The sequence below is a fragment of the Condylura cristata genome, unplaced genomic scaffold (assembly GCF_000260355.1).
Source record: "Condylura cristata isolate star-nosed mole 26May11 unplaced genomic scaffold, ConCri1.0 scaffold00006, whole genome shotgun sequence".
NCBI classification, from domain to species: domain Eukaryota; kingdom Metazoa; phylum Chordata; class Mammalia; order Eulipotyphla; family Talpidae; genus Condylura; species Condylura cristata.
Genome location: NW_004567107.1, coordinates 67,130,515 through 67,153,023, shown reverse-complemented (window position 1 = coordinate 67,153,023; position 22,509 = coordinate 67,130,515). Strand labels below are relative to the sequence as shown.

General features: G+C 39.1%; 1 protein-coding gene across 2 annotated transcripts in view; it reads right to left on the bottom strand.

Annotated features, from left to right (window-relative positions):
* Positions 1–22,509, bottom strand: part of DAPK1 (death-associated protein kinase 1) — a 214,635-nt gene that overhangs the window by 44,068 nt on the left and 148,058 nt on the right. For both annotated transcript variants that reach the window (XM_004677794.2, XM_012721443.1), the window contains exons 3-17: positions 21,953–22,091; positions 20,076–20,205; positions 19,879–19,927; positions 19,765–19,791; positions 19,143–19,295; positions 18,721–18,766; positions 17,149–17,238; positions 15,442–15,534; positions 13,262–13,381; positions 12,693–12,791; positions 11,792–11,890; positions 10,658–10,756; positions 9,551–9,748; positions 8,354–8,551; positions 3,480–3,578 (exon numbers count right to left, since the gene is read on the bottom strand). In XM_004677794.2, the coding sequence (XP_004677851.1) occupies positions 3,480–3,578; positions 8,354–8,551; positions 9,551–9,748; positions 10,658–10,756; positions 11,792–11,890; positions 12,693–12,791; positions 13,262–13,381; positions 15,442–15,534; positions 17,149–17,238; positions 18,721–18,766; positions 19,143–19,295; positions 19,765–19,791; positions 19,879–19,927; positions 20,076–20,205; positions 21,953–22,091 (1,639 nt within the window). The remainder of the gene's footprint in view (positions 1–3,479; positions 3,579–8,353; positions 8,552–9,550; positions 9,749–10,657; positions 10,757–11,791; positions 11,891–12,692; positions 12,792–13,261; positions 13,382–15,441; positions 15,535–17,148; positions 17,239–18,720; positions 18,767–19,142; positions 19,296–19,764; positions 19,792–19,878; positions 19,928–20,075; positions 20,206–21,952; positions 22,092–22,509) is intronic.

Genomic DNA, 22,509 nt, shown 5'->3' with positions numbered 1-22,509 from the left:
GAAGTTGATGTTTGGGGTTTATCTCCTGTTTTCTTTTATGTATTTTATGATTTCAGTTCTTTAATACAAGCCTTTACTCTATTTCAAATTAATTTTTGCATATGGAGTTATGTGATGATCTAGTTTCATCTTTTTCTCCAAGTTTCCCAACAAACATTTGTTAAAAGGCTTGCCTTTCTCTGTTGTACAGTCATGTCTCCTTTGTCAAAGATTACCTATGCATGGACTCATCTGGGTTCTCTATTCCATTCCATTGGTCTATGTTTCCATTTTTGTTATAATACCATATAATAGAGATTGCTAACTCTGCAATACAGTTTTAAGGCAGGGAGAATGATAACTTTATTTTTCTCCATTTCTCTTACAATTGCTCTGAATCTTCATGGTCTTTGTGGTTCCATACAAATTTTAATACTGTCTGTTCTATTTCCTTGTAAATGTAACACTGGGGTTTTAGTAGCTATTGCACTGAATCTTCAAATTGTTTTAGGTAATATGAGAATACCAGTTTTTATCCCTTACTGGCCCCATCCATAATATATATTTAGTGCTGTGCCTCTTCAGTCTGACTTTATTCCCTTAGATCGTTAAGTTCCTGAAAGAGAGGAAGATGGCCTGCCATAGACCTATTACGTTTCCTAGTCTTAACTGCATGGTGTAGAATGCATGGTTAGTATTTATAGAATGAATAAATGAGGTTATGTGAAACAGACTCCAATGTGCCAGTGGGAAGGACAATGGTAATCAGAGGAAGACCATGTGTAAAGAGTTGGAAGGGTGGCAGAGCAAGGAGATAGATATACCTGAGGTCTGCTGACGGATAGGTCATGTGTGGGAAGTAAGGAAACTGATGTGAGGAGGTAAAAAGGAAAACCACTGTGGGCAAAGAGAGATCACAGAGATTCTGGAACAGCCCCAAGACTTAGCAGAGGACTGAGGACACACATTTTAGTGATGGCCCCATCCACACTTTAGGGATTTGGCAGAAGTTAGTTGCTGGCATCGTCAAAGCCATTCTTAACAGTTCATTTGCTTTGAGGCAACATCTGTAACAAAAAATACTTTTTCTCATAAAAATTCACATACATGTAACTGTGTATGCCAAGAGGATGTGGTAATGGCACATCAGGCTTAGATGTACATGCATGGCGGAGTGGGTTTATGATGAGTAACGAAGCACTCTGTGAAGAGGAAAATCCCAGGTAGAGCACTGGCAATGATTTGGACTGCAAACAGCTGAGTCAGGGGCTCAAGGATGAAGAGAACAGACCCAGAACATGGGGGAGAGAAGGATATCAAGGTATGATTAAAGCAGCAGGAAGGCAATGCTTTAGAGCAGAAATCAGCAAATATTTTCTGTAAAAGTCGCCTTTTACAGAAGTAGATCCTTTGATTCAGTAGTCCATCAGGTCTTGGTCATCACTGCTCAAATGACATTGAGGCATGGAACTGACCACATATAATATACAATCTATGAGCATGGCTATTCCCAATAAAACTTTATTCACAGATAAAGGCAGTAGGCTAGATTTGACCTTTGGGCCACCATTTGCCAATCCCTCTATGACTCTCTTGAAAATGAGACCCTACTTCCAGTCTTAGCCACCAGATTTTAAAATTCCTTATAGAAATGCTTTATGTTAGCAAAGCTCTTGTGAGTTTCAGTAATGTTCCACATGACAGGGTGGCAAGTCAACTCATAACAGCCATAAACAAGTCTAATGATATTTTAATGAAGCAATAACCAGCAAACTTATCTCATTAGTTGACATGCTTTCCTTCTTTGATAAATCAAAAGACTTTTTCTGTAGGAAGGTGTCAGTCTGGAATGAGGAGTGGGGAGCAAGAAGAGCTGAAGAAATTTCATTTAAAAATATTTTGGAAGGAAGGGGAGAAGAAAACAAAAACAAAAAGCCACCTTACCGAGGAAATATTTGCATATCATACATCTAACAAAGGGCTGATTTCTAAAATATAAAAGAACTCATACAACTCAACAAAAGGAAAACAATCCATTAACCTAATTAAAAAAAAAAATGGTTTAAGACCTAAGTGTATGATGGCCAACAGTCACATGAGACAGTGCAAATTAAAACCACAATGACATACCACCTTACACTAGTGAGAATGGCCTAGAATTAAACAGTCCAGAAACAAGATCTGGTAAGGGTATAAAGAAGAAGGAACTCCCTTACACTGCTAGTGGGCAGGTAGAATGATCCAGTCCCTATGGAAAGCAATATGGAGACTCCCCAAACCATAAAAAATAGACCCAGCAATTCTGCTCCTATTTTGTGTTAAACCATAAAATATAAAAACACTAATTAAAAAAGATAGATGCACTCCTAGGTCACTGCAGCCTTTTTTATTACAAAAGTTAAGTTATGGAAACAGCCTAAGTGTACAAAGACAGAGGTGTGGATCAGAAAAATGTGTTGCCTTTTTAATTAGGTGCCTTTTTTTATTTAGATGCTGTTATTTTACTTCTTAAATTCTCTCCCTCCACGGCAGGGAACTGGGGCTAGGTCGGCTTCAGGAAGGGAGAATAGGACCCTCAAGATATAGGGTTAGGGGGCATACACAGCACAATACTTCTCAGTTATTAACAAAGATGGGCTCTTGCCATCTGTGACAATAGAGAAATAAATCAGAAGGAAAAGGACAAATGCTGATGGTTTCATTTATATGTAAATTAAGGAGAAATAAAACAAAGGGTCCGTCAAAGCTAAACCTATAATAAACCCTTGACATCTGACTGCAAAACTGAGGCAATGAGAGAAGATGGGGAGTGTAGGGAGCGGATCTGGTGGAACATGTGGGAGACTACTGGGGCACTGGTAAAGGGCATGTTGTATAAATACACGTCTGTGGAGATTTAAACCTATAACCCCTAAAGCAAATTACTACTGAGGTAAAGCAATTTTACTTCATAAACTTAATTTGAAAAAAATAAAGTAGCAACAGATAAAGTCTATTGCTATGTAAATAAAAGTTATTTATAAAAAAGTAAAAAAATTTTGAAGAAAAATTTTTAAAAGAACAATATATCTTGCAGGCCTCTCAGCAAGGCCACACTTTCTCAACAGGAGACAACAGCTCTGGTCAACTGCTCCCTAACCTTAACCCTATAGCTTGAAGATCCTAGTCTCCCTTCCAAGCTCCAGTGCCCTGTTGTGGAGGGAGAGAATTTAGGAAATATAACAACATCATCTAAATAAAAACAGACACCTAAATAAAAAAGGCGACAGCTCTGTGTGTGTGTGATACAGGAAACAGAAAGCCAGTGGGAAAGAGTAGGCGATCCCGATAGTGGGGGTCTGTGTTTACGTGGGCAAATGTTTATGTAACTATAGTGGAAGAACTGAAGACGAATAGCAGCTTGTCTGCTTTGGAATACAGTTGCCAAGCAATACCTTCCCCCAGTGCCCCTGAGGGCTGAGAGCTTCTCCACTGCTTCTCCTGCCAGCGGCATCACTTACCGAGGTGAGCGCCTCCACATTGGCTCCTGCCAGACAGAGGTAGCGGACCACATCTAGGATACCGTTGTTGGCTGCAAGGTGCAGGGGTGTTCGTCCATACTGAAAGAGAAGAGACCCAAGGATTCCTTCTCAAGGCAGTTGCTGAGGATGACACTTATGGAATCTAGCCCACAGGGCCAGCATTACGTAATGCATCTAAGACCCACCACAAAGAAAGGGGAGGCACAGCTACCTAGTGAGGCAAACAAGCCAGGCAGAACATTTTCAAGTATTTTTCAGTTAAAAGACTAACTGAAAGGATGAAAGAGTGGGAGGCTTATATCATAGGATTGTTAAATAGTTTCCTGCTGTGCTGGCAGAAAGGAGGCATGAGTCAGGGCCAAGGGCCCTGAAGTTCCAGTGAGATCTGCATCACAGTTCACATTTGGATATGGCAAGGGAAGAAGGGAATGGATGATCAGTCTCTTAAGACACTAATGAAAAACCTCAAGCTTGTAGCCACTATTTTTATGCCTGTGATTTCCCAAACTGTGTGCGAAGGCACCTCAGGTCACTACCATAAAGCCATAGGACTACTAAGGAGTGTTTTAAATTTTTTATGGAACCAGAAAAGGTGAACACCAGGTGAACACCTCAACCCAAGAAGATCAGTTTCAAGGACAGATTGCCTTTCTTTCAAACACACTACATCTCTGCATAGCAGGGTATGGGTTGGGGTATTTGGCAGGTGTTGTAATAAGAAGCAAATGTCCTGAGAAAGTCAATGTATTGACAGAACTGGAAATAAAGGTCATTGTGTCCAGTCTGAGTCCAAGGTTTGAGGAGCAGTGAGATGCCTGAAAGATACACAACCTGCTTGTACCCAATTATGGTTCTGTAAGAATGAAACAGAAACGTGTTATCTTTCGGTTTATGCCAGTCAGTATCTGTAAATTTTAGGACACAAATACTAAGTTGTTTGGACTGAGCAATGTATGTGAGAAACAACTGCTGGATATTTCTTTTGCCTTAGAGGAGCCATGAAAAAAATTAGTGAGATGTCCTAAGCTAAGGCAGTGTTGTCTTAGCTTTAAGTTTTTGTTTGCCAACGTGGGTTTTTGTTATGAAGTTAACACATGCTCATTTTGACTATCCAAATAACATAAGAGGAAATGGTAGGAAACAAAAGTCCTTCTCCCCTACTTTCTCAGTACATCCAGATCCCCTACTGAGAGCTATCTATTTATTGTCTGGTATACATCCTTCCAAGTTTTTAACTATGAATTCATAAAATTCATATTTGATTTGAAAAGATATGATAGTATTTCACCTTGTATTGCATCACTTTCTGTACGCATTTAAAAATAGACTGAATACTTCTCTATGTATGTAACTAAGTCTATTTAATTTTTAGTATCTAGTAATGTTCAGTATGTGAATATGCCACAATTCATAGCTTCATGGCACTACGACTTAATCCCATTCCCCACTAGAGTGACTGCTTCCTCTTGTGTTTTCTAACACGACCGAGTTAAATATCCCCTCTCCTGATTTTTATATAAGAATGAAGACTGAAGAATACTTGTTTCACTGTAGTAGTGCCGAAGATGTAACAAATTCCTGTACTGGTGAAAGGGGTGGAATATGATATTAGCCATTTTTACCGCTGGAGGTATTGAACTGAGGTAAGGAGAGGGTAGGAAATACCACAGGAAGGAGAGTCTGCTATGGGACACCATGGTCACTGTGCAGTGATGGAGCCTTCAGTGGCTAGGGGGAGCCCATGGAAAACCAGATCTGCTTACTGGGGGAAATATAGCTTTACCTTAATTTTATGAACATCTTTTAAGCTCTCCTAGGGGTCCTATCACCTTTCCTAAAAAGACAATCAAAAAGCACCAGAAAACAAAGCTGATGCCAACCCCTTTGAAGAAGTGCAAAAGCCACAGTTTTGGTGTGCTTAGACTGAGCTCTGAGGATGATGCTGTAAGACGCCCACAGGCAGGCACAAGAATGGAGTGCTGCCATTCCAGGGGGGTCAGGCTAATGGTCTGAACCCTGCTGCTGATGCCAAGAAGTTGTAAAGTGTATGAATTTTCACTTCAGCTGAACTAGTGCAGTGACAACTCATGTACTGAATGCCCTCTGCATCTTTGCTGCACTGCATACAGTAAAAACACAAGTTACAACAGCATTTTGGAACCACTATAACCAATTTCAGTAGCATAAATGTAAAGACTTTTCTGTTAAATGAAAAATTGCTTTTAAACATGCCACATTCTGGGTATTTCATAACACCTATCTATAATAGGTGTACTTTCTGCATTTAGGATCAGGATGAACACCTTTTCCCTTCTTCAGTGTTAGGGTCCAGGAGCTGTCACTTGCTTCCTCCACCTTCACAGGAGACGGCTAATCCTAACTATACACACAATGGCTAAGTCTAAAGGTATTAAATTGACACCCACAATGTTCCTTGAAGCTGCTTTTTATTCACTAAAAACTCCTGGAAAGAAAGCCAACGTCTCGATGCTGCATAATATTATATTAAATTTGGCTTTCTCCTTCAGCCACTTACATAATTGACTTGGCAAGATCAGAATGGGATAAACTATGAAAGCAATCAGCTCTAATGGCTAAAACCTAGGGATAGTGCCTTCTCATATTTTCAGAATTTGAAGATTACCAATTTCAATTTCCATTAGAATAATTTTTGTAGAAGTGTAATTTTCCATTATTTTTCCTCGGCTTTCCTCGGCATCTTTGCTGCACCACATACAGAGTACATTTTCCCAATACCCCAATAAATTTCCAATCTCTTTCAAATATTAATTATTTTACTTCAAAATAAATCACATTTCTGCTGGCATGCATGCCATTTATAAACAAACATCTCCTGCAGTTAACAAATTAATTAAAATTGGACTTTGTTTTCAGTTGTAGTAACAGTCACGCTTGCCTTTTGTATTAAAACCACATAAATATCTACTGTCTTAACTGTTAATGAAAATCTATATGGTACTCAAGAAAAACCAAGGAGTTAGTTAATTTCTAAAAGGCAACACTATGCTAATTTTTAAAATCAACCTAGAAACATGTAATTATTTACTTTCATCATTATTTACCAAATGCCAGTATTCCCTAGATCTCACCAAATTTAACAAGATGTTAGCAACTTATGACTTTAAAATACTCCGTGGGGGAAATCTAAGAAGAGAATCCTGTCCTAGGAATCTCTTCTTAATCTCAATGAAATTAAATTCCTAGATTAGATATACCAGATAGCCAAGAGTCATAAAGATGCCTTTTTTATGTGAAATGGTGACTTTGGGAAGTGGGGTTGCAGGAGAACCACTGAAGTGATTAGAGGGTTAAAAGTATTTCAGTCACATTTCTAGATTTCAGGGGCTGACAGGGGGCTACAGGTTGAGCTCAACATAATGTCACTGCCAATGATCAATGAGTTCATCAGTCAAGCTTAAATAAAAGCCAAAAGGAGTGGTGAAATATCTCCACGGAGATACACCAATGTGAGGCGCCACTAGCCCCACCTTCAATTACATGCCCCAGTGTGCCATGAACTAGACTTCCTGAGACAGGGAAGGGGACTACTAGGATCTAGGGTTGGAGATAAACTTGGTAGAAAACTGAACAGAAGTAGGCTCAGGAGATCTCGCTGCTGCAGCCCCAACTTACACCCTGGTACTGTTGGAAGAAGATCAGGAGAAGATACATGGAGAAGAGACAGGTATGCACAGTTGAAACAGACACATGGCTAGAGAGATGTGTGGAGCTGAGCATAGCAGCTGTTATCCTCTACTTTGGGCTGACCTTGTTTGGCTGGGTATTTGCCCACAAAGGAATGGGTATTTGGGTCTTTTATCGGGAAACAATTTTTATGAGTATCTTTTCTTCTCTCTCTCTATGTGCACTAATTCTTTTAAGACCTTCCAGGTCCATTTTAGAGCATGCAATCTGTTATGTTTGTATTTCCTGGTCAGGAAGAGGCCTCAGAGATCTTCAAGGCTGGTGAACATGTAGAGATTTGTGGAGACTTGTACATCTGGAAAGGGCAGGAAAGCTCTCTGCCCATCCCATATTCTGTGCACTACACATATCATCCTTATAGCCTTTGTAATAAATTAGTAAAGGGGTTTCCTGAGTTCTGTGAATTGCTTGAGCAAATTAATCAAATTTGAGGAGGGTGTTCTGGAAATTTCTGATCTATGGGGTTGATCAGAAGCACATCCTAACCTGGGGTTGTAACTGTCACCTGAAATTTGAAACAGGGGTTATGTAAACCTCCATTCTATAGCTGGTACCTGTCAGAAACTCTCCCCACATCGACTGTGAGACATGTCCCTGTCTATCTGTCTTTCTGTCTCTCTCTTTTTGCCCATAAGTGGGTAAACATAATGTCAAATTTTCTGGGAACCCTATGCCTGGCCTAACAAATAGACAAAGCCATCTTCACATGTCCCATTTGTATACAGGTGTCTGCTGCCTGTAAGTCAGCCTTTAACAGTAATTAACAATGGAATCCAACCTTTACACCTCTATAGGGTTTTCCTCAGAAAGGAAAAGATGAAATCTTGGTTGTTTTCCTCTAGTATCAGCATATCTTTAGATTCAGATAATTTAGGTCCAGGAGCCCATCCTATCAAGAATGTCAGTAAAAATCTGTTGAGATGCTTCTAGGCCAGCCAAGAAGAACTTATTAATGTAATAATTTCCTGTTATTTATCATACTCATGGCAAAACGTGACCTACAATGGAGAGCCTTGTATGAGTAACATTGACTACACAATGAAGACATGTGAAGAGAAACTTGACCCAAACCTAGAAGCTGATGATTGGACCCAGTGCACTGAGCATGTCTTTTCATTCAGGTTTACCTTGTTAGAGATATCCAAGTTGCAGTTTGCTTCACAGAGGGCCACCACAATTGGCATGTTGCCATCTTTGCAGGCCACATGGAGTGGGGTATTGCCATGTCTGTCTTGGAAATCAATAAAACTTCCCTGGCTGATGAGAATCTGGATGACCTCCATCTGACATCGCCTTACAGCAAGATGAAGAGCAATGTGTCCATCCTGCAATATACACAGGGGTTGTGAGCACTGTCACTTAAGTACCTGGGCCTGGCCACTCATCTTCTCAGGTGCCATTGGGCCAGCTTAATTGGTACCGGAATTGCTACTGCAAAGCCTAAAAGAGGATTAAGTATCAGTTATACTATGGAGCTGGGGTAAGATTCATACATACAATTCTACATTATCACAGCTGGCCATCAGCTTAATTCATCTAGACATTACAGTAAAATCAGACCCCACATTTGTGTCTCTGAGTAAGGTAACTAATAATTGGGATTTCAATGGCCTGTTTTATCAAGTGTTTGGAAAATATTTGGTTGGCAAACTTCACAAACTTCCTAAGCAGAAAGTCTATTATCTTACACCAGGAGAAACTGAAAAAGCATTAGATGCCAGTGGTAACCCACAACCCTGGTATGACAACCAAAATGTCTTCAGCCATTACCAAATGTTCCCTGGCAGTTACCAAATCTGATTACTTATGGCAACATTAAAACCTCATCTTAAGTACAAGTTCACAATAATAATAGATTATGCTGAATATTCTTAATTAAAATTAAAAGGAATACTTGTCTGAAATTGACATTATAAAGCAAATAAGAGTAGCCTATTGTCCTTGACAGAATAGCAGGTAATGGAAATAAGTAAACCACTTATTTCTTTGCTTATCTACAAAATAACAGTGTATTGTTAATTTTAGCTCTCAATAAGAATTGTCTTGGGCTCAGTGATTGCCACTGTACTGCTCCAAAGCTAAAAACATATAAATATATAGAGAACTGAGTCTGACAGATTCATAAATTTTGTTACATGCCACAAAAGAGTATTAAACAGGAACTCACTAGAAAACTCACAGAATCTTTGTAACAGAGAAAAGAAAGAATAATTTTAATTTGCTGCATTTAAACTTGCTATTTTACATAAATTGAGGAATCCTCTGCCACCTCCAGTCCCCAAGATCACTTCTCAGTAAGCATGACACATTTACACACAAAGCACCTTATCAGAAGCATTAAGGTCAGCTCCGTGTTCAGCCAAACACTCCACGATGTCATGGTAGCCCCTGGCAGAGGCGGTCAGCAGTGGTGTTTCTCCTTCTCGGTTCTTAATATTCACATTGCAGCCAGCTTCACAAAGGGTTTTGGCCACAGAGTAGTAGCCGTGCCAGGCAGCACAGTGCAAGGGAGTTTCTTCCTCCTGGTCAAGGAAACATAGTGGAGGACAGTGCAAAAGCATGAAAGTAAAAACATAAATAAATATGCATGGTGAGGGGCTCCACACAATTCCATAGCAAAGCAAAATCAAGGTAGCAGGAAATTTATGTTATTAGAGTGGAACAATAGACACAGGTCTGATATTAATTCTTCATTAATTTTCTTTCCTCAACACTAATGTGCTGGATGCATTTGGCTTTCTCAGTACATGACTGACAAGTGACTTCTGGGAGCCCACTGGAAACATTAGTTCAATTCTTCTGAACAATGGAGCTTCAGTGTGGGTGGATTTAAGGCAGCCTTCTTGTAAAAACACCTTCATCTGAGACTACTAAGCAGTAGGAGAGTATTCTCTGAACAAGAATTCTTCTAACCATCTTAACACTTCTTCACCATCTCTGTTCTATGTATAACACAAAAATGAATCACATAAATATAATACTGCTCTGCAAAGAAGCAGCTGAGAAAACCATACTTTAATAAGTCAGGAAAGGGCTGATCATGGGGTTGAGATGATGGTAAGACCTAGATCTCCACAAGCAGCACTGTTAGACATGTATCGATGTACCACATACCATGTTATGTTATGGTCATGAACGTGAAAGCTGGAACCAGAATGTGAGTGGAACCCCCCCCCAGCTCCACCATATAAGAACTGTGTGATCTTAAGCAAGTTACTGAATCTCCACTTGATTCTGCAACTGAAATTTGAAATCACTGGGTTATCCAGAGGGTTAAAGAAATGTTTGTTCTTCTTTTGATCCCATGTCTTCTGTAACACGCAGAAAGGCAAACTTTGGATAAAACTCCAAAGGACCCACCATAGTGTTTAGCTGCCTGTCCTCCATGCTGAAAGCAGGAGGAAGTGAAGGTATCAACTACCACAACCTACCTTGTCCTGGAAATTGGGATTAGAGCCAAAGCTGCACAGTAACTGAACCACGTCAGAGTGACCATAGCGTGCTGCCACATGAAGAGCTGTCTCGCCAGACTGAAAAAGAAACAAAAGTTCAGGGTTCCACTGGGATTAAGCTTTGGGGGCTCCACAGCACTGGAGGTCCACCTACACTGGGCTCCACATCCTCTCCTTTGTGGGGGCCTGCCTCCCCAATGCCAGATGTTCCTTTGGTGACTGAGCAGGAACACATGGTAGCCCCAGAACTGGCTTATCCCATTTGTCAGACTTGCCCATTGTCTCGCACCCAATTCTCAGAGATTTTTTATTAGCTCATAAAATAACATTTTGTGAACTAGTAATAGGTGTGACTTCCTTGTAATATTTTACTTATATCTGCCAAAAATGGTCACAATAAACTATTATAAAAAAAAAAAACAAAAGGTATTTCATTGCCCTGTGACAGAAAACTGCTGAAATAGACACATGTGCCTTTGAAGTGAACGTTGTTCTTAGATATGGTGCAGTGAGCAACCTATACAAGTTTATGTGGCAGTCCTTATGTATGGTGACACATCAGTCTACAAGTCATTAGCAGCAGAATTCACAATGGACGTGAGGGTAGGACTCCCAGGTGCAGCTTCCATCAATGCCACTTAACTCAGAGGATGGTTGTACAGACTGAAACATGCAGATAACGTGCTAAATCAATAATTTATCTATCTTTGCCTCAAAAGGTTTATTTTATATTCATTGTCTCATTGATTTTCTAGTACCAGTGATTGTAAGTTCAGCATTGTTAATCACTTCAAAGATGAGGAAAATGGCAAACAAATGGGTCTAAAAGCACAAGATAAGTCAGGACTCAGGCTGTCTTTTCAGTCATTATGGTAAGAGGAAAGTAAATTGCAACTTTATATTATATGAACTGCCTGGCAGAGTTCAGCTCAAGGCAGATTTTTTTATTGGTATAGTAAGCTACACCAATAAAAAGAAACTTTTGTATTAAATTTTCTACCAGATTTTGGTTCTGAATCCTTATTCTTTGGGTTCTGATGTACATGGCAGGTCAATATTTAAGAGCATCTTTGAATTACTTCTTCCTATCCCTGAGAAAAGAAATGACCTTACCTTGTCTTTAACATCCAGAGGACATTTGTTCTCACTGAGAAATTTCAGGGTATCTACATGGCCATGCCGAGAGGCCCAGTAGATGGCATTGGATCCACCCTGTACAAACACCAACAGGGAGTCACATTCCCACAGAATCCATGTGCCTGAGCACAAGCATCACTCAGTCTCACTGTATTTCCCTTCCCAAGTGACAGCAGCCTCCAAAGGAGCAATTTCCAAGAGAAATGAAACTCCCTTTAATTTTTTAGTTTTGACAAATATACCCAGGTTATGCAAGGACATCTAACAGTCCAGGAAAAATGAATGTAGGGGTCAGGAAGATCTCAGTGCTATCTCTGCAACTGTGTTTGCAAACTTAAGAATTGCTAAATAAAAACTTGTGCTTGTCTTTTTTTAATTAAAACTTAAATTTTAACTTCTGGGTAGAATTCCCTGTTTTGTAAAGGGCCAGATCCCACCACTTACATATTTTGAAAGTCAATGGAAGCTGATGACAGATCCACTGAAATAACTAGAAACTATTAATCAATTGTGTTTTCACTTCTAATGATATTTTTACCTTCAAGTGTCTCATTCTTACTCTGCTGCCCTATTAGACATGTAGCAAACACATTTCTGATAGGCTTAATTTTTCAAAATTTTCCAAACATTACTCTTGAGTAAATGTGAGGAGTGAAATCTATGTAATGTGCAAAGAGGCTGATGTCAAACAACAGACTACAAACGCTTCTCTCTTTCTAGTGTGTATTAGACGGGTATTGAAGCAGTTTAATTTCCTTCATGGAAAACTGAGAAATGAAGTAGGGCATACATGTTATTTTTCTGTTCTCTCTATGGTTAGGAGACATTTGAAAATACTTAAACAATTAACTGATTTACAATAAAACAGAATTATGACCTTATCCTGGACATCGATTCTTGAGCCTCTCTTAATGAGCAACTGTAGTATTTGAATATTCCCACAACCAGCAGCAATAAGCAGTGGAGGTGTACCATGCTGGAATAGACAAGAAAAATGAATAGATTTTTTTCAGGTTCAGTAGGAAAAAAAAGTCTGCACTATTACTGCCACTCCACTCCTTCTTAAGTCTTCACTGGCGTATGATTATTGTTCAACGGGACTGGAAGTCAGTCAGAAGAAAATATTGGCTTTACTACATTTAGATTTACAATCCAAATAATATTTCTGTTTGAAAAATGAGACAGTTAAAATTTCATGGGTAAAGGTGCCATACATGCACAGAAGAAAAGTCTACAATATAAAAAATCTTATTTCTAATTCAATTCATTCTCTCAACAGAAATGATTTTTTCCTCACAGCATCAACTCTGCAAGAGGGAAGAAAAATGGAGAAGCAGATGAGGTCTTTCCACTTTCAACCTGGACGTGCACAGTCACCCTGACCCATGACACACACAACTGCTACCCTGGACCCCCACCTCACTACCCCTGGCAATAGATCCAGACCTTGTTGGGTTGGTTAACATCATAGCTGGACAAAGAACCCAGGAGGTGCTGCAGGCCTGGGACATTGTCATCATTGATGGCATGGATGATGGCTTTCATCACAAAGGAGTCTTCCTCATCCTTGAAAATAAAAGAAAATGAGTTTGCTTCCTGGTCATGATCTGCTTATGAACATAAAATAAATCAATGCTTAATTGTTAACAGGAACATTTAGAATGAAAGAAGCTACTGAAACCCCAAAATTGATGGTTTCTTTTTGCCACTCTCATGTTGAAAACTGATATCATCGACAACTTACCTATGCCTTAATGTCACCTGCATTGTATTCAAGATTGAGATTTAGAACAATGACTGGTGACAAATTATCCTTTGTGTTTATCTTAAGAATCCTTCAAAAATAGTAGAAACGACTGTGGAAAATTTCAGGTGTAACTCAGACACTGAAAACCATAGAACCAAAAATAATGACACAGATGAATAAGTTAAGTTTTAATTTGCAATTTCTTCCTTTACAGAATTGGCATTTATTGATCATTGGATATTCTTCCCACTCTAGCTAGGGAATAACAAGATCAAATCCTCTTAAAGCTGTTTATAATTGCTTTTTTTTAAAGTCCCAAAAGGGATTACATTAAAAATATAGACCAAAGGGAAAAGGTATGCATTTCTAATTATAAGTGGAGAGTAACTAAAGATATTAACTAACAAATTTGTTAAATCTTTGCCACATTGTAATAAGTTTTCATATACTAAGATATTCCCTAGATATTATGGTAGAACCAAAGAATAATAAGCTAAAATTCCAAGTTTCTGAGGTATGGCTACTGAAATTCCCAATCTGAAAAAAGCACATCACCAGACAGTGAATCCCTGCCTCTAGGGCAGATGGAGAAAGTCTTTCTCTGTACTATTTCTCTTCTCTACAGATCTGAATCCAAACAAACCCTACAAGATTTTTAATAATATCTGTAGAATTCATGTTTAAGAAGGGGTCTGGATTGATTTTCTATCACCATATAAGTGAACAACTAAGACAGTGTATGAAAAGGACAGATAAGAGAAATGGGGGAATGGAAAGAACAAGCAAGCTGTTATCACCAGTCCTCACCACAGTGATAGGTAAGTAGAGAGAACCTGGGGTCAGGAAGGGGGTCTTTCCAGCAGGAGCTCCTACCACAACCATGAGTTCAATACATATAATTTTCTACCAATTCACTATTTATAATGACTTTAATTTATAATATTTCATTTCTCGTTCTTCTTTAGGATTCCACTGCCACATCCAACAATTCCGCAATCTAGTGTTCTCCCTTTCTCAACTTCCTTCTGACTTCTTTTTCCTTTCAAACATTTCCTATCTCTGCAGCCTCACTGTCTACTGATGTGATCTTGCTCGGGGAGTCGCGAGATTCTGCTCAGGAAACGGTGATGATTCAGTTACAGGAGCGGGATGGTTCTCACAGCATTAGCCTTTTTGCCTTCATTGGAGTTCCCTTTGCCTTCAGAGCTCACAAGCCCCTATTGTGTGACTGTCAATAGAAAGTCTTGTTGTATTCAGATATGTTTAATAATATCTGAAGAGCTCATCTGTGATTAGGTTTCAGTTTGGATTAAGGGGCAAAATTTATGGAGTTGTTCTCAAGAGCCTTGGGAAGTCAATACAATGTTAACAAAGCACATGGATTTAGTCTTCTGATTTACCACAGCTATACCTACTGCATTTTCTCTGGCTTTCTGGTGAGTTTATGTATGTGTGTTGTATATTTTCTATGAATTTCTAGTGAGTTTATGTATGTTACACAGTTATGATCCAATAATCACCAAGATCAGGGGCAACAGAGGGCTCTAATTTCAGTCTGTGAAAGTCGAAGTTTTTTTTCTTTTCCTCCTCTAGTGATTAGCCACTTTTACCAAAGAGTACGTGGGGGTGGTGAGGGGTGGTACTAGAGGTAGCAGAGGTAGGAGTAGGTACAGTGCCAATCAAAACAAAGAGAAAAGATGATAAAAGAAGCAACAAAGTGTATCAAATCAGTCACTCCAATTCTCTACCTCAAGAAGAGTAAGAATAGGCCTATTATTTCCATGACTTTAGGTTTTTTTGGTTGTTGGACAAATAGGACAACTTAAATATTTAAATAGACAGTGTTATGAAATCCACCCAAGCAAACAGGTTTGCTTACCAGAGTATCATCGCTCCTGGCAACACTCATGTTACTTCTGGACAAGAATGACCTGGATAATCTTTGGCACAATGATATCAAGCGAACGGATTGCTTTAAAAAGAGATAGAGAAAAAAAAAAAAAAAGGCAGGGGGAGGGTAGTGAGCTTATGCAAGAATACTCCAATTAGTACAAATGACAAAGTTTTTGAGATAGCATTCACTGCTGAACAGCATGCACTCTGCAGAGGCGGGCGATCCCACAAGTAGGTTGGATTGTGTTTGTTTTAAGGATAATTCTAAAGGAAAGGTTTTATAAACCAAGACAAGGATACAGAGAGATTTTCTTTCTGGATTTCACTATTGAATTATAGGAATGCCTTTTCTCTCTTGATATTTTGATTTTTGTTCTTTGAGAAATGGTATTAGCCAGGCAAATTCCTTATATATCCTCCTCATAAGTATGTTATATAGAAACCTCACCCTGTGTCCCGGCATCCAGGCAAACTGGTAATGGCAGATAATGTGACTATCAAAACTCAGACAGTTATTTGAAATGAACAGGTGGGCATTACCTAATAGGAAAAATAGCTTAGCATTTATTTATTCTCAGAGACAAATATATATATATATATATATATATATATATATATATATATATATATATACACATATAGTATGTATATATATATTTAGTGTGTGTGTGTGAGAGAGAGAGAAACTTCTGGTAGGTCTCTTCTCTACATTTTAAGCCTTATTATGAGGATTTCTTTAAAACTGAGAGTTAGCACTTATGTAACCTACTACAGTGGTTATCACCATCCCTTCATGACACTCCAAACTTGACGGTGTGAAAATGAGCTGCACTTTCTGGTCCCATCCTGAAGAGACAGAGCAGGTACCAGATTCCTCTGGGCTTGACTTGACCCTGTGCTTAGGAAGCCAGCCTTTCTAACCCTGAATTTTCATTTGTTCAAGGATGGCTGGAATACTCTTCAGAGCCATGTCCCACACAGTCCCTGCAGATAATGTCTACACTGACAAAGTACGATATCAGGGCTCTTGGCTGCATCCCACCCCCATTCCAACCACTCATAGACCAAGTTTGAACTTAAGAACCAGTTACACAAATCATAAACATAATGGCATATAGCTTCCCACAAAAGAGCTTCGTTTAAAACTAGACTAGTTGCATGTAAAAAATATTGTTGTGCTGGTTAAAAAAATCTTTCCTAGTAGGCTCTACCTGGTGGTGCAGTGGGTTAAAGCACAGCACTAAGAAGCTAAAGCCACTTCAGCATGAGTTCAATCCCCACCCCAGAGGTGACCCACATGGTGTGGCAGACCTCTCCTCACTGTTCCCCTCAGCAGTGTACTTCATCAGTCTGCTTGTTTTGCTCCCCACTCTGTCTCTGGTGAATCCTCTCATCATCCTGCACCTCTGGCCTGTACCCCAGTTCTGTATGCATAAATAAATAAATCTAAAAAAATAAAATCTGTCCTAGGAATGGTTTTGTCTTGATATATGCAAAATGACATGTGAAAAATGTGAATATAACAGGAGTGTAATGTTATTTTTACAAACAGGTGAATGCCACAGAGCTGAGTAAACTGTTTTTTAAAAAGGATACACTTTGTATCACCCTTATCAAAAGAGATGGGCATTGACCCCAGGAGCTTCACAGAGGAAACAGAATGAGTTAATTCCTCCATAACAAACAAACTTACTTTCCATTTTTTCCGGGCTGCAAACTTCTTAAATTTCTCCATGTTTACTGCCGATGCTTTTCTACTAAGTGCTTGTTGGGTATCTTTAGGCTAACATGAAAATTCAAGAAAAGAAAATAACAGATATGTGTTATTATTTGAGATGCTAACACACTGACCTTGCTAAAACAAGCTGGAGTAGTATGAAATGAACCCAGTTTCTAGTAACTAATTCTTGTGCTTAGGTTGACAAAATCCATAAAAGTGAATGCTAGGAAAAAGCCTAATAGGTGGGTTTGGTGTCAAGTTGTATTACAACTTTCTACACTGAGCATTTCAGAATGGTAGGGCCATGTTATAATGCATGTCATCATATAATTTAGAACTAGGACAGACCTCAGGTCAGCAAATCTAGTTTAACAACGTTGCAATGCTTTCTATTGTGTCTTTTTCACAAGGCCATTTAACTCTACCCTAGAGAGGAGACACCATTGCCTTCTAGGAAGGCCCAGGTGTAGGGTAAATGATGTAAATTAGCTCCCCGCCCCCCGCCCTGTCCCCCTCCACAACTCCCAACCAGTGTGCATGCCCAAGGGACATGTGCACTTATGGCTGTTGGACACCTGGGCATGCACAAGTGTACACGTAGGCACCTGTGCCAGAAGTCCAAGGATAAAAATGCATTGTCCCTCTGAGGTGGGGCTATGGCTACAGGTGGGATGAGGGCCACTCTGTGGAGAGACCATGAGACTGAGAACATTCAATGGCCATCAGAAAAAAACACAAAGATCTTCCAGGCGTCAGGAGGCTATTTAGCCTCCTGGACATCCCTGTTCCCTGGCCCGGCCTGTGCCTGCCTGCCTGCCTGGTTTCCTGAGAGAGCATTAAAGGCCTGTAAAATCACCAAGTGTTCCAGAATTCTACCTGCATGAATTGGTAGTGAGCATCCTAGACTGTACTACACCAGGTAACTGCTGGGAGCTTATACAAGCAGAGAGTTCTCCAGTTGCCCCAAACCTAGATATGTCATACAAGTGATTCCATTACAATCTGCTGATTGTACATTTTTTCCTGTAACTGTCCCTCTCTTAGTTCTTTCTGGTTTAGTTAAAACAACTATAATTCTTTACTCAAATGCTGATAGGCACTAGGCAGGTAACATCAAAGTGTCATATGTCAAGGGCATCCATAGGCCTACACCAAGTCTCCAATAGATGTGTAGAATGAGGACTGTTCTTCAGATTTTCCAAGAGAGGTTGGACATGTATACTTGATATGATAGTGGAATGCTGGGAACTGATTCAACATCTTTTTGAAAAAATTTGACCACCCTCCAAAAGTTCAAACCCAAAATGGCTGTTGCATGGACTTCACCTTCAGCTCCCTAGTTACAATCCTGCATCATGATGGCTTATTCCTCTCCATGTCCATTGTCATTAGAATACTCATCTGTCCTCTTAAACTATGATACTGACAACAAACACAGTACTCCATGTGGACCTGTGTTTAGGATCTACGGAACTAGAACAGCCTCCAACAAATGAATTCCTGAATGCCCTAGATTATGCAAACTAACCACATTATAAAACTTACCTTGATCCAAGGATGCTGCAGACTGTCTTGAATGGTCATTCTCTTCCTTTTGGTGTGGGAAGGAGGGGGAATTGGAGGAGAGGAGAAAAAAAAATGCTGTGACTACAGAGGTAAATGCCAAGGTGGTTCCTATACTCACTGGGCCTAACAAGCAAATGCAGCATGTTTTAGATTTCATGGAAGAAAGCCAAAACAGCTGGTCTTTTGTGATGTCTTCACTGTGCCTTCAGGGGCTGATTGAGCAGGTACATAGAGCCCTGAGTGAATTCCTGAAGCATAGTCACATGGCATGCTTTCCTCTGCCAGGTGAAAACAACCAGAGCCTCATAAACAAGCTAGCTGGTAAGAGACAGATGCTACTACCCCTCCAGGTGCTAACTCGCTGAGGCCACAGGTGAGCGCTTTGCAAAAGTAACACTCACTTTGGATCCTTGACGAGGAGTCTTCTTATGAAATCTTTGGCTAGGGCACTGGTATTACTGAAGTATTCTTCCTCAAATTCATAGTTGACAGCAGATACATTTGCTAGTGTTTCTTGTTTGCTCTCTCCAAGAAATGGGGAGGCCCCGCTTAAGCTATTAATAAAGGGGGTACAGAACATGAATAATTATTTCTCGTGTTGTCATTTCATTCCTCTAATATTTGACAGAGGGACTGAAGAATAAAATTATAATCTGGTGCTTTGGCAGTCACTTTACTAAATTACATTCTATTTTGTATTTAATTCTCATGAAGAAAAACTGCAGCTTAACAAAGGGAAAATTTAAAACATTAATTTGAAATAACATGTTTTAAAAAACTTTTCCTATTATCTCTGCATTGACAGATGGCTATGTTTTCTTTCAGTGATTATGCTACAGTTATGGTGATTCATTTTGAATTATGAGAAAATGTTTGATTATTAGAAAATAAACATGATCTGAGATGTAAAATGAGTATGTTTACACAGAAATCATGCATAAGCTGAAGAAATCAACATACACATACCATGGTTAGTAAAACATACAGTCTCAAAAAGAGGAAATTTTGGACTTTGGTACTTACAGAATGTAGGTTATTACTCCAATACTCCTAGACACAAAATGAAGGCAAAAATAAATGTCAGAAAAATAGTACAATAAACCAGAAAGATAACAACATCAAGGGCGCTCTCCTTACCACATATCTGCCTCAAGACCAAGAGGTTCATAGTTGACTATCTCAGGAGCTAAGAAGAAAAAAATGCATATTTGTTTTTGGAAGGAAGTGAATCATGAACGAAGCAGAAACAAGTATTATGGAAATGATGCTACAGCTACATGGTGAGAGCATGATGCTTATGAGAAATGAATAATCCCAGAAGCAAAGGAACTTACCAACAAACTCTGGAGTCCCAAATATGTTTTTGAACTCATTTCCAAAATCAATTTTATGGGCCAAACCAAAGTCAATGATTTTGATCCGAGGTTTGGGGACATTTCTATCCAAAAGCATGATGTTTTCAGGCTTTAAAAACCAAAAATAATAATAATAATAATAATAATAACAATAATATAGCAATGTTCATTGCAGCTTTATTCACAATAATCAGAAAACAGACTCAATTCAATGTCCTCTAACAAAAACCAAAAAGTGGTATAATGGAATCATTCAGCCTTAGAAAGGAAGTAAATTATAACACATGTTGAAGCATGGATGAATTTAAAACATTATGTTGTCTTCTGTCTAAATAAGTGAGACACAGATAATACTATATAAATCTATTTATATAAAGTACCTAGATTAGGCAGATATATAAGGACAAAAAATAAATATGGCTGCCCGAAGCTGGAAGGAGGAAGGATGGGGATCTGAAGCTTAATGGGTACAGAGTTTCAATCTGAGAAGATCAGTGAATTCCAGACATGTATGGTGGTGATAGTTGGACAATGATATTAATACACTTAATGTTATGCTTAAAATTAGCTAAATGGTCAATAATAATATTGACCAATAATAAAAATGACTAAATGGATAATAATAATCTTAAAACATTATGTATGACATGTTAGCTAAGGACAAAGTGGTAAAGAGTTTTTCCACTCTCCTGTACAAATAAATAAAAAAATAGAGATTAAAGAGTCATTGAAAGAAACCACTAGGCAAAATGGCCTTGTTTAGGTTTCCCCCAAAGCATACCTGAAACAGGGATTTGGGTACAAAAACCTTATGTTGAATGTATGCCAGGAATAACCCTATCAAGGAATGGGGGAACAGGAAAAGGAAGGAAGGAGTTTTATTAAGTTGGGGGCCCTCTGGGATACTTAGGCAGAAAGAGTTTCATTCATTTTCCAACTGAAGCACAAGGGAGTTTAGTATTTATCCACCACTTGCCAATGCTAAGCGTACTTAAGTGGACATTTACTGTGGAAATTTCAGTTCCCAGGGCCAGAATCCTGATGTCAGATGGAATGTGTGCAGCAGCAGTTTTTCTTTTGAGGTGTTGGGGAATACAAAGGAGATCAATTGGGGTGTTGACAACTTTGCTACACTAAATATAGAAAAAATCTTCCCTCTTCTGAGGTCTTCATATCCTAGCTACAATCTTTTACTTGGCAATCAGTCTCATGCTATTTGTAACAATCTCCTGCCTGCCTTGGATGGAACCTTAAATCTTACATTGCCACTTCCTGTTGCTCAAGTGTATGTTTTCACTTCCAACAGACCATCATCCCTGTGTTAGTTGGAGGTATGACATGCCTTTTTATTTCCCAGACTGCCTTGCCTCCAGCCAACCAAAGACCTCAATTGACCAATCTCGGAGTTTTATTTATTTAATTGCTGGTGACAGAGTCAACCCATGAATCTTGTCTGTATCCAAAAGGAAAGCTGAGATCAAGACACCTTCCCCTTTCTGCCTTGCAGCTAGAGGGGGATGGAAACTGGGCAGCCTGGCTGTTCTAGGCTGATAATGCCTCATAACCAACAAGAGTTCTCTTGTTTAAAGACCTGGTTGAATAAGAGCCTTTAAGTTCTTCTCCAAGCATTTTCAAATATATTTACCGATCTTAAGCCTCTATCCCATAATATTACTAGGTAGGTGTGTATTATCTAGGTAGGTGTGTATTATCTATGTGCTGATTTATGGGACAATCCCACTTATAAAACCATATATCTCTTTCAGATGCTTCATATTTTCTTAGCAGACAAAGAAATGACATTATGGTTCAAATAATCTCCTATCATATCTTCTGGTTTGCACTCAGTAACATACCTTAAGATCAAAGTGGGCAATCTGAAGGGAATGCAGGTAGTAAACACCATTCAGAATCTGTTTGAGAAATTCTGTTGCTTCTTCTTCAGTCAAAGATTCCTTTTCAGCTAAGAAATCAAACAGTTCACCTCCTGCAACACTGAAAACCAAGAAGCAGTCATTGTGGATAACAGTTTGGCTTTGTGTTGACTTTTCTTCTCATAGATTATTGGCACACTCATTTCAGAGCACAGAGACATGCTGAACCTGCTTATCAGAATCCACTGTGCATCACAGGATTGAATGGGAATCCTGCACTCAGGTATATCTGTACTTGAAAGTATGTGGATACACTTTCCTGATGTGCTCTGTTCACAACTGAGAAGAATGAGCAGAGACAAAATAGGAAGGGGGTGGGAAAAAATGGATCCTTAAAACATTTTAATTAAAACAGTGATGAAGTGTTAACTCACTGATTAGAAAACAAAATTCCAAGCCAACTTTGTACAGAATTTATAGAATACATCTTCCTAGTCCAATCAGTTAGCTGTAAAGTTTATGATCTGCTTTGGTAATCA